At 47.4% G+C, this 11,447-nt stretch overlaps 1 protein-coding gene across 1 annotated transcript; it reads right to left on the reverse strand.

Annotated features, from left to right (window-relative positions):
• Positions 1 to 382: 382 nt before the first annotated feature.
• IL24 (interleukin 24) lies at positions 383 to 3,892 on the reverse strand. The gene is made up of 5 exons (XM_003792321.2): positions 3,734 to 3,892; positions 2,949 to 3,011; positions 1,882 to 2,058; positions 1,369 to 1,440; positions 383 to 466 (listed from the first exon to the last, which is right to left on the reverse strand). Exons 1-5 carry the CDS (start codon positions 3,890 to 3,892, stop codon positions 383 to 385), a joined length of 555 nt encoding a protein of 184 aa, XP_003792369.2.
• Positions 3,893 to 11,447: the final 7,555 nt, after the last annotated feature.

Here is an 11,447-nt window from a genome sequence, read left to right on the forward strand (position 1 = left end):
AAAAAAAAAAAACACTTTATTAAATATTTACTTAGTACCCATCTACTGCCTGCTACTGTGGCACGGATCAAAGAGATAAAATAGAAGCTTGGGGCACTATTTTCTGCTCCCTTCATGGAACTTATAGTCTCACAAATAAATAGAACTTCAGTTGAAACACTGACAATAATTAAATAGAGTTGTAATAAATACAGGAATCCACATTGTAAACTACTCACAGCATCCAAAGGTGCCTTCCATGACTGTTGTGGAGGCTGCTGAAATACTGTCTTTGATAAAAAGCCTGGGTCTACAGGTCAGAGTACCCAGGGAACAGCGCAGGAAGGAACACCCATTTGAAATGGCTTGGGGAACAGAAGAGATGGAGACGCTGGTCTAGACATCAGGGCTGGTAGAATTTCTCCATCCAGGACAGGAGAATGTCTACTTCCCCAAAGGCTTTGGTCAGGGCTGCTTCTATGTCCAACTAAAAGGAAAGGAAAGTTGAAGGCTGCCCACGCTGGCTTTAAGAATAGTTTTCCCTCCAACCCGCCATGGCTAAAACAGAACTGACTCCAGATCATAGACTTGGTCACCTTAGGGATGGCCTTAAAGAAATTACCTCCCCATCACTTATCCCACATATATATGCATATCTGCTTATATGTATCTGCTTCAAGTGTGAGGACAAATTGGCCAGTGAGTAGCAATGGGTAAGGAGCACGGAGAAAGCATATGGTGCCCCAACAACAAGAACCGTAGCCTCTGGCATGGGGTGGATGTGGTCCACCACCTGAGTCCCATGAAGAAATGGGCCCAGGTGCCCCCTTTCTCTTGGATGTTTTTGCTCTTCACCATTTATTTATAGGCTAATGTATCTGTTCTTCAAAAAAGTGATCAAAATCATCTCTATTTGGAGGGGGCCTGAGGGTGAAATTTGGGTTTTCTTTGTCTTACTTTGCGAAAAAGTACTATAATTTCCCATATTTTTTCCCACGAGCTAGACCATTTGCCCATTAAGGAGGATACTGCAGCTGTGTAGGGGGTGGGGGAGGAGTGTCTCCTCTCTTTCTCCCTCACTTCTGACCTCAATTAATTGCCCAGCTCAAGTACATATAACACACTCTCACAAGCAAAGTCCTTTATGGTGAAATCACCTTGTAGGGAAACAAAATAGCATTTTAACTGGAAAACAGACAGAAAAAAAGATCATTTGTGATGCTTATACAAAGTATATAGTGATTGATGCAAATATATCTGTGTTCCTGCTAAGTCAGGTGGCTTTGGGGCAAGCCCAGTGGAGTCCCCTGCATTAACTTCTGCGTTGGGTTTCGGAGGCACCCTCATGTGATAGTTTGGGCTAGTCTACTTCTTCTAGATGGGTCTTACCTGCTTGAATGCTCTCTGGACCAGCAGAAACCGCCTGTGTGCACTCTCCCTGATGGAAGACATCTCATTTTCCTGATGGTTAACAGTGGAAGAAAAGTTGTGTCAAGTATTAGTTCGGAGCAGAGGCAAGCTTCCCCCCCAACTCCTCCTGGAGATGACAGAGGGACTCTAAGTCCTGGGAAGACATGGCTGAGTCCCACATCCCTGAGGTCGAGGTGGCCAGTGCCAAACTCCCTCCCTGTGTCAGGGGGCCAGGCAGGAGTGATCATCCCATTTTACAGAAAACAAAACTGAAGTTTAGAGGGGTTGAGTGAGGACCTTGCCAAGGTCACCTAACTGCCTAGAAGTAGGCCCAAACTTGAACCCAGAACTATCAGTGCCCAGAGTCCATGCTCTTTTCCATGAGAGCCATGACTCCCTGTTGTGAATAAAGCCAGGAACAGATAAGGGAGGGGCGTATTCTCAACACACACCATTTCCCACGGCTCCTCGGCCCAGCTGCCTTCTACTCACACTGGGCTGCAGTTGTGACTTGATGACAAGAAAGCTGTTGGCCAGAGTGGAGAATGACTTCACAGCTGAGAATGACTTCATTGTCCTGAATTCAACTATCTTTTTGTGGTAGTTTTTGAAAACAGTATTCAAGTAGAACTTCAGCAGGGCATGGATGAGATGACAGCTCTCAGCATCCTGTGGAGGGTCTGGGTCACTCTGGGACTTAGGCCCCTGCCCACCCAGCCCCCTGGAGGAACAGCCACATGCCACCCAAGCCAAGACAAGCATGATAGAGGCAGGGATCTTCTGGGAGACAAGAAGAACCCTGGATCCGAAGGCCCCTTCCAGGGCACGTAGAGTAGCACCTCTGTTTTACAGGCAAGACACAGGACCAGAGAGAGAAGAGACCTGCCAATGTCACACAGCCAGCCAGTGGCAGACACAGGCCTAGCTCCCAGGACTGCTGAATATCCCTCAGCTTTTCTAATAGCTATGGGGCAGGTGAGAGACCCTGAGATACTCTTAAACATGGACTTGGTAGTTGAGAGTTGGCTGGAAAATGACTGCAAGGAGAAGGAATGAAGAGAAATGAACATTCTAGAACACAGCCATTGCAGTCCATCCTCCCTGGAGCTTGGCACCTTCCAGGATCAGAGCTCAGTTCTGTGCTCACTCACTCACTGCACGGACGATGAGAAGGTAGCAAGGGAGAGAGAAAAGGATGGAAATGGGAGGGGGGAACCTGAATAGATGCCCTTCGGGTCCACACAAGCAAAAGAGAAATAAAAATGGGTGCCAACTAACTGGTTAAATGGAGAAAGATGTTTACAAGCCTCAATCCACACCCATTCCCCAAACACCACACACACAAAGACATACACACACACAGATGTGCACACACAAACACGTACACATCACGTAGTGATAAACCTAAACAGACACTGACTTCTCTGGCTCACTGCACAGCCGGTAAGATCAATTCAAGGCAGAGGTGAAGGGATTCTACCAGCCTCCCCTAAGACAGCCTCCCACCCCAACCACAGCAGACCAGACCCACAGAGTGGTCCTTCCCCAGGTCTGATTACCGAGATGTCCTGCAGAACCTCCCGCCGTAGCAGCCGGACGCTGGTGACGTTATCCTGAGCTTGCTGTGGGAAAGAAAGAAAAGATGTCTCCAGGTTCACAGTCAAACAGAAACCAGCCCTACAAGGGTGTGCCGCGTCCCTAGACTCCTAAAGCTACCCAGTCTCTGAGATCTCAGAAGCCAGAGGAACTAAAGGAGGACCGAGAAGGGGGGCCGTATTGAGCTGGCCCCTGGGGAGGGGTTGCAGGGTTTCAGCCATGGACAACCACTGAGCTTGACTTCCCCGGGGCAAATGGAAGATCTCCAGCAGTTCTTAGAGCCTGAGCCCGACTTGATGAGATCGGTTTTTGACCCCTTGAGCCATCCGAGACAGGAGGACATAGGCCTGTCTGGTTTGGTTTGAGAACCCTTAGGGGCAGGAGTTTGCCTTCACATGGTGAGGAGGTGTGTGTTGCGGGACAGGCTGCCCTAGAGCTGCCTCTGGCCCTCAGAGCCTCCTCTGCAGCCTGGCCACTTGTTCTGGTTCTTGGATCTAGAGCCAAAGGATGAAGCCTGGGTGAATCAAGCTCTCTTCTTCATTTCCCTGGGGCTCTGTTTATGTTTCTAGAGGCTCTTTCTGAGCCTCAGTTTCCTCATATAAAAACTGAGCTTGTGGTGCCTTCTGACCTCACAGCGTCATGGTATAGGAAACTGATTAGCAAGCTGCAAAGGACTCCATAAGCATAAAATATTATCCTTCCTCCACGAGAACCGCAGCAGCTGGATCTAGAACAACTCTTTATTTACCACAGTGTCCTTCACGGCCCAGAAGGCCTTCCACAGTTCCTGGAGAGCAACCCCTTTCACTCGGCAAGACCCAAATCGGAACTCTTGGCCCTGGGCTCCCGGCAGTTGGCTCCAGAGAAGCAGGATCAGACTCAGGCAAGGGAGAGCAGCTGTAGGCATCCGAGGGCCCATCACCAGCAGGGGAGAACAGGAGAGTCTGCTGGGACAGAGGAGGCATCCCCTGAGACAGGCTCTGACCAGGGGCCCCTCTGACTCCATAACAGCTCTCCTTGAATCTGCCTGGGCCAACCTCAGGGGCACTCAGCGGGAAAACCCTTAGACTAGGGTAGGTCCCCAGCCTAGAGTATTGCAAACTTGAGGACTTGCTAAGGTGCATCAGAGTAAAACAGGGGTCTTTCCACCCCTCAACCTCATGCCTGCTGGTCTAGCCTTCTCTCTGCCCACCTTCTCCCCACCCCCAGCCCACCCACAAGCCCTGTGCCTCCTTCCCTCCCTACTACAGCCCTCTCCAGCCTCTAACATGCTGGTCAGCATGACCGAGAAAAGGGAAGAATAGGGGGTTCTAATGTGCCAAAGGACAGTGAGGGAAGCCCACGCTCAGGAGGATGGAGAGCTTGACTAGATGTGTGCTTGTCCCCACATCACCAGACACACTCAGGCAGGTCTTTTTGTCCCTTTCAGGATGCAGCCATCCTTGACTCCTCATCACCAGGGATCCAGGAGCTAATCCTGGTCCCCTGGGAGGGGCACGGGGGCAGGCCAGGGTCCACACGCTCACTCTGCCACCTCAACTGACTGACTCACGCTTGACTCTAAGAATTCACTTTTTAAATAACTGAATAAGAAGGATGAAATCAGATTTACAGGTGAATCACTCTTAAAACCTTCCTCTAAAGTGTCAGTTGGGATAACTGTGTGAGGAGCCTCCAGGCTGAAGGAATCTGACATGCGTATCTATTTATCACAACTCTATGCAGAGAATGTCTTCCCAGTGCCGCCTTTGCCCTTTGCCCTTTGGCCTTTGCCCCTTGCCTGCCTACCTTCTTTCCTCTTTCCTTCCCTTTCTGGCTTCCTCTCTTTCCTTCTTACTTACTTCCACAACCATTTAAGACCCTTTGCTATTCCAGACACCAGTCTCACACTTGAAGAAAATGTCTCCCACCCTTAGACTGGACAGAAAGACCCCAGGAGACCTGTCTGCCAACACTGGGGCTAGGAACGTGGTGCCCAGGGCCAGTGCCCACTATCCTCCATCACAAGGGTCTGTGCTTCAGCCTCAAAAATCTTCTCAAAATCTTTTAAACTCAGAAAAAAAAAATCTTCTCATCCTGTTCTTGCAAATTCCATAGGCCTTACAGCTTCTCTTGAAATTTTACCTCTGAGTCTCATAATACTTCTGGCCTTCCTCTAATCCAGCCTCAATTCTTCTTGATGAGAGAAAGCAGCTCGTTATCCACAATCATGTCTTGTCTTTACATAAATGCTCGAAAAGTTGACTTCTGCCACCACCCTCAACTCCCATTCCCAAATAAGGCAGCAGTCTAGTGCTTCAAAGCAAAGTACTCAAGCGTCCCCCATGGCTGACATGGTGGTGTGCACCTATATGTAGTCCTAGCTACTCCAGGAGTTGAGACAGAAGGATCACGTGAGCCCAGGAGTTCACGTCCAAGTCCACCCTAGACAACATAGTGAGACACTATCTCTAAAAGGAAATAAATTAAAAAATAAAAAAAGAATCCCCCATGGCTCACCTCAGGTCCTATAAGTGATAATTGAGGGCTGCTCTCTGGAGGTGGCTAGTTCTTTTTATAGAAGGGGAAAGTTGGGCAGGCAACTCTCTCACCATTCACCGCTCAGGGGTATAACTGTAAGTGGAAAGTTCCTGTCCCAGCTGTGGAAGTTCTTTTCAAAAGCAAAGGTGTGCAAGCGAGCAAGGCTTTGTGGAGATTTGTAAGTATATATGGGGGCTGGGGGGAGGGGCAGAGGAAGAAGAGGGAGGTGGAGAAAGGGAAATTGGTCATGCTTTCCTAGAGAATTACTTCATTGCCTAGTCACCCTTCACTTTGAGAAATAGGGAAATGGGGAAAGCAGCCCCTGAGGTGAGATGAGACCTGGGTCTGACTTCAGACTCTGCCACTGGCTTTGTAGCCAGAGGGAAGTCTCCTAGCTTCCCCCAGCCACAGCATTTACATCTGTAAAAAAATTCTTTTTTAAATTTGTTCCACATCCCTCAGAGGGCAGGTGTAAAGAACAGAGGCAAAAATAACACAGGAGCGCTTGGTGAACTCTACACACATGTAAATTCATTATTACTGTGCCTAGTACCTCAGGCACCTGGCCGTGAAAATAACTTAATAATTATGCTTTGTTAGTAATGGGACAGTACCCCAGAGGCTAAAGATAACCTGTAAGTACGTCTCCTTTCATCCATCAAGGCTAGGAATTTTCGGAATGTTTCCTGACATGCAGCCACCCACAGTCCATAGGCTTACAATTACTCAACCTAAATATGTTTCTCCTTAGGTTCTGGAATAGGAATGAATGAGCCCAGAAATCTGAGAAGCCTGATGCCCCAGTGGGCCATCCTTGGCCTGTGTGGCTCTGCCGGGAACCACCCAGAGGACACAGGCGGTGTGGTGTCTCAGGAGTACCAGTGCAGTCAGGAGCTCTGACCAGATCTCCAGCTAGCAAGGAGCTTGGGCATCAGTTTCCAGATGTGTCAAAGGAGGCATCAGCTGCAACAGGATTTCCCAAAGCACATCCCACAGAATGTAGTCTTGAGGAGTGCTTGTCTTACAAGACACTCCCTGAAATAAATGTGTTCCTAGTCAGGTGGATTAGAGAAGTCTGGCATGTCCTGGCCGCTCCTGGAAACACACAGAAGAGTAAAGACATTGAGAAATCCAGTGGGGAGCAGGGGAATAGGTTTAATTCTATTTAGCATATCCCGTAAGTATTGCCCCATATTCCCGAGGAACACATTTTGAGACACGCTGGACTCTGAATCAGGAATTGGAAAACTACAGGCCACGGACCAGCCCAGCTTGCCATTGGTAAGCTAAGAGTATAGCTTAGCCCTGTGACCTAAGAATAGGTTTGACATGTCTAAATGATTGGGGGATGGAGAATCAAAAGAAGAACAAGATCCGTGACCACATGTGAAAATTATACAAAACTGAGATATCAGAGTCCTAAATAAAGTGTTAATGGGTCACAGCGTAGCCCATTTGTTTATATATAGTCTCTGCCTGCTTTCATGCTACAATGCAGAGACCGTATGGCCCACAGAGGCTAAAATGCATATTCTTTGGTCCTTGACAGAGAGAGTTGGCTGTTCCCTGCTCTAAATTACACCCACTTCCCCCCACACAAACATTCTAAGAGTTAGCTCCAACCTGGGTCCAGGCAAGAGAAATGAGAGTAGGAATGTGCCAAGAGGGGCAGGGCAGCTTTCTCCAGCTCAGAGGAAGAACAAGGACGCTGGGTATAATAGGCCCTTGGCAGACCCTTCCCAATCCCTCGGGCACCAGGACCTGGTCCCTCTGTAGCAGGAAACCGACACAGACAGAAGACTTCAGGCACCAGTTGATTAGAGGAAGCGGGTTTATTCGGCCGGGGGTACTCGGAACACCAGCGTGTTTCCCAAAACCGAGCCCCCCGACTCAATCTCTTGCCTCTCTTTTATCCACCTTTCAGGGTGGGAGTGCACGTGAGGGTCATAAAACAGAGAGACGTGACATCATCCTCAAGGTCCCGGGCTCAAGGGGGAAGGTCAGATTCGCCCTTGTCCTTGAGACCGGTCGGACCACCTGCCCTAAAGGCAACAGAAACCCAAGGAAGTTACTAGGTTACAATCTAGGCCCCGCGTATGTCAGGGGAGAAACACGCAGACAGCAGAAACGCCTACGGCTTGGCTAAGGCCTACACAGAGCGGCTAGGACAGATTCTTTTAGTTCTGCTTTTACTTTCTTGCCTTACCTCCATCACACAATCAGTGTTGTCTGTTTTCCTAACCAAGCAAAATACTTGTATGCAATTCCTAGCCAGCAGCCTGCTCCCCTGTAGCTGCCACCAGCATGAGTCCTTTGTTCCTGGAGGGCCTATCTCTTACTCTCTGGTCCTAGTCTTGCAGGAAGATGAGGCCCAACAGACAGAAAGAGCACCCAAACACCACATTTATAAGAGGAAGGGCTTTATTCACCAGCCAGGAGCTTACAGCATAGAAGAATTCCAAATGGCTGCACTCCCCGACTGGCTTGGGCTTTCCCTTTTTATCAACAGTCAAAAAATTCCACCCCACAGGGACTCTTCTCTTTGGCCAGTTTGAATCAAGCGGGAGATGCTATTCCAGCCCCTACAGAACTACAGGATTTCACAGAACTTGGAAATTTCCAAGTTGAGCCTATAAATTCCCAAGAGCTGAGTCACCATGGAGAGGACCCTGCAGGTGTGTCCTTGTGGTCTCCTTGAGAAGACCTGTCCTCCTAGACCTCACCTTTCTCAGGTATCCTCTCTCACTAGGCCTGGGCCCACAGCACACTTTTTTCTCCTTCTTCAAGTTCTATTCTAGGGCAATACTATAATAATAATATATAGTATATAATTCTTATAGTAATTATTAATATAATACCTAACTACTATGGGAAGAAGATGGCAAGAGGTAGTGATAAGAAAGAAAAGAAGGCACAATAGACAAGGAGGAGGCAGGCAAGGGCTGGAGAGACTAGACAGCTAAGACAGGAAGCCGAGAGGGAAAGTGAGCCCCCAGGGCAGCTGCAATCCTAGATGACTGCCTACTGACAGGCAGGAGGGCAGCAGGATGAGCTGTTCTCAGGGCAGGCTAGAACAGAGGCATGAGGTCATGGATACACCTTGGCTGCCTCCAGGATACACCTGGGATCATGAGCAGCTCACTGTCTGGGGAAGGAGTAATCTAAAGGGGGTAGTCCAGGCAAAGACGTGCCTGGGTCCCAGTCTGAGATGAGTTTATCATAGCAGCATTACCTAAAAAGGGAGGGCAAGCAGAGAACTCAGAGACTGTGGGCCAATACCCACTGAGATTCTGGTTATGAGAACCACTTTGGAGGCTGGCAGGCCTAGGTGCAAAATGTGATTGAGCCTATAAAATAGGGTCCAGGCAGGACCGTGAGGACAGAATGTCATACAGCTTTGCTTTCACCAAGTATGACCCATGAACCAGCATGAATCTGGGACCTTGCTGGAAATGTAGAACAAAGTTAAGCCCTTCCCCAAAGCTACAGAACTAGAATGTGCATTTTAAGAAACTGCCAAGGAGATTCTTGCGCACATTAAATTGAGAAGCATCTGCCTAAAACCAAAGACTGAGCCCAGTGTCTCCCACAGAGTAAATGCTTAATGAATGAGAGCTCCAAGTGAAGGGAGGGAGGATTAGAAAAGGGGTTCTCAGTGGGCTGACTTTGCCCTCAGAGGGTGTTGAGCAATGTCTAGAGGCATTTTGGTTGTCATAAGTGGGAGGTGCTATTGGCATCTAGTGGAATGTTCAGGAAGGAATGTCACCAACATCCTACAGTGCACAGGACAGCCCCTCATCTCAAAATATTACGTGACCCAAGATGTCAGTGGTGCTAAGAGGTTAAGCACCCCCTGGGCTAGAGGAAAGGCATGACATGGGGAAAGAACTGGACTAGGAACACAGAAAGATAAGAAGGTGACCCTTATTGGAGAAGGAGGCCATGGACTGATGAAATGGCTAGGGGAGTGAAAAAAACAAGAAGGCCGGTTGGAAGGTAATGCCTAAAGGCTGCCAGGTGGGAACAGGTGGGTGAGATGTGGACTGCTGGCCCACCTTTAGAGGAGCCCCAAGTCTCAGACTTTGAGAGGTGGGATGAAGTGGGGCTTGTCCTTTTGTCCAGGTCCATGTATTTTTATCCAAACTCCACCTAGACCAGACTAACATCTGAGGCTCTTCTAATCTCTATGAAGGATAGAACTAGGAAGAGGTTCCTTAACAAAAATATTGGGTGGGAGAAAAGTCATCTAAAAATAAACTTCACATTTTTTTCAAAATACTCTTTTTTTTAGACAGAGTCTCATTCTGTTGCCCTGGGGTTGAGTGCCGTGGCATCTCAGCTCACAGCTACCTCAAACTCTTGGGCTCAATGATCCTCTTGCCTTAGCCTCCCAAGTAGCTGGGACTACAGGTGTTTGCCACAATGCATGGCTAGTTTTTCTATTTTAGTAGAGATGGGGTCTCGCTCTTGCTCAAGCTGGTCTCAGACTCCTGAGCTCAAGCAATCCACCCACTCTGGCCTCCCAGAGTGCTAGGATTATAGTCATAAGCCACTGCACTCGGCTCAAAGTACTCTTTATTGGATTTAGGCATTTTATTTTGATAATCTCATGCCACTTCAGTCCTGTATATCTCTCTGCAGAACCCGAACTTGACATTTGGGAAATAAATCTACTTGCATTCCACACTCTCATTCCTCTAAACCCCTAGAGAGAGAAAGAGACTAAACCATGATGGAGAAGAGTCCCTTCTCCACTTCTGGGAGAGGCAATAAAAAGTTTACCCTTAAACCTGAATTTCTCCTTCTCTGATTGATGCAAATGCCCTGTAGGAGGGAAATAATAAGCATTATAAATGAGAATTTCCTGACAGTGAAAAGATAAGAAAAAGTTACATCATCTTTCTTTCTTCTAACGAATTGTGTTTAAGATAAAACAGATCTTTATCTCCCCCTTTGACTGGGAAACTAATGTGGTAATAGATTAGGGGAGACCTGGGCATTTTGCTAGCCCTCTTCCCTGAGTTAACTGTAGTCATTTCAGGAGCAGGGACGAGGAATGGATGTAACAAGTGATTTATTTTTACAGGCATTTCAAGGAACAGGACTAAACACAGATATAAATTATTCCTACCTCTATACATCATGCTTAGATACACAAAATACTTTCGAGTGAGTTTTCTCATCAACACTCACGACAAACTTTTGAGATAGGGAGGACAGATAGCATTATCCCTCCTTTGAGATTAGACAGCGAAGAGTCAGAAAGGCCAAACAGTTTTCCCTAGGTTGCAGAAATAAATGACAGAACGAGAGTGCAGGTGTTCTGGCCGTTAGCCCAGTGCTCTTTCCCCTGTACCACACTTCAATGCATTTTCTCACTCATTCATTCATTCATTCGCGGAACACTTTCTAGGCACCTACTGAATGTAAGAATAGGCTATATGAAAAAATACGTGACTGTGATAATATTTATATAAAATGTTCAGAAAACACAAATTTATAGAGACAGAATAAAGACCAGTGGTTGCCCAGGCTTGAGATTTAGGGGTAGGGTGGATGGGAGGGATGGGAGTCACTGCTAAGGAGTATATTTCTGTGGGAGGGTAACAAAAATTAGATTATAATAATGATTTCACAACTCTATGTGTATATTAAAAACCACAGAATTGTACACTTTAAACAGGTGAGCTCTTTGGTATGTAAATTGTATGTCAATAGAGCTATTAAAAAATGGATTTGGACACAGACCTTATACCTTCATGACTCATTGGAGATAGACCTGCACACAGGTAATTGCAGCATTGGGGCATGAGTGCTGCTATAGTTTGAATATTTGTTCCCTCCAATTTAATCTTCAGTGTGGCAGTATTGAGAGCTGGGTGCTTTAAGTGGTGATTGGATCCTGAGGGCTATAGCCTAATGAATGGGATAATCCATTCATG

The sequence above is a fragment of the Otolemur garnettii genome, unplaced genomic scaffold (genome assembly GCF_000181295.1).
Source record: "Otolemur garnettii isolate 467f Iridium unplaced genomic scaffold, OtoGar3 scaffold00055, whole genome shotgun sequence".
Lineage (NCBI taxonomy): Eukaryota > Metazoa > Chordata > Mammalia > Primates > Galagidae > Otolemur > Otolemur garnettii.

Coding starts and splice junctions, on each gene's coding strand:
- IL24 (XM_003792321.2), bottom strand. CDS start 3,892: ATGCCTACAGCTGCTCTCCCTTGCCTGAGTCTGATCCTGCTTCTCTGG. Junction 3,012..3,733: donor GGGCCGTGAAGGACACTGTG/GTAAATAAAGAG, acceptor TCTTTCCCACAG/CAAGCTCAGGATAACGTCAC. Junction 1,441..1,881: donor AGTCACAACTGCAGCCCAGT/GTGAGTAGAAGG, acceptor GTTAACCATCAG/GAAAATGAGATGTCTTCCAT.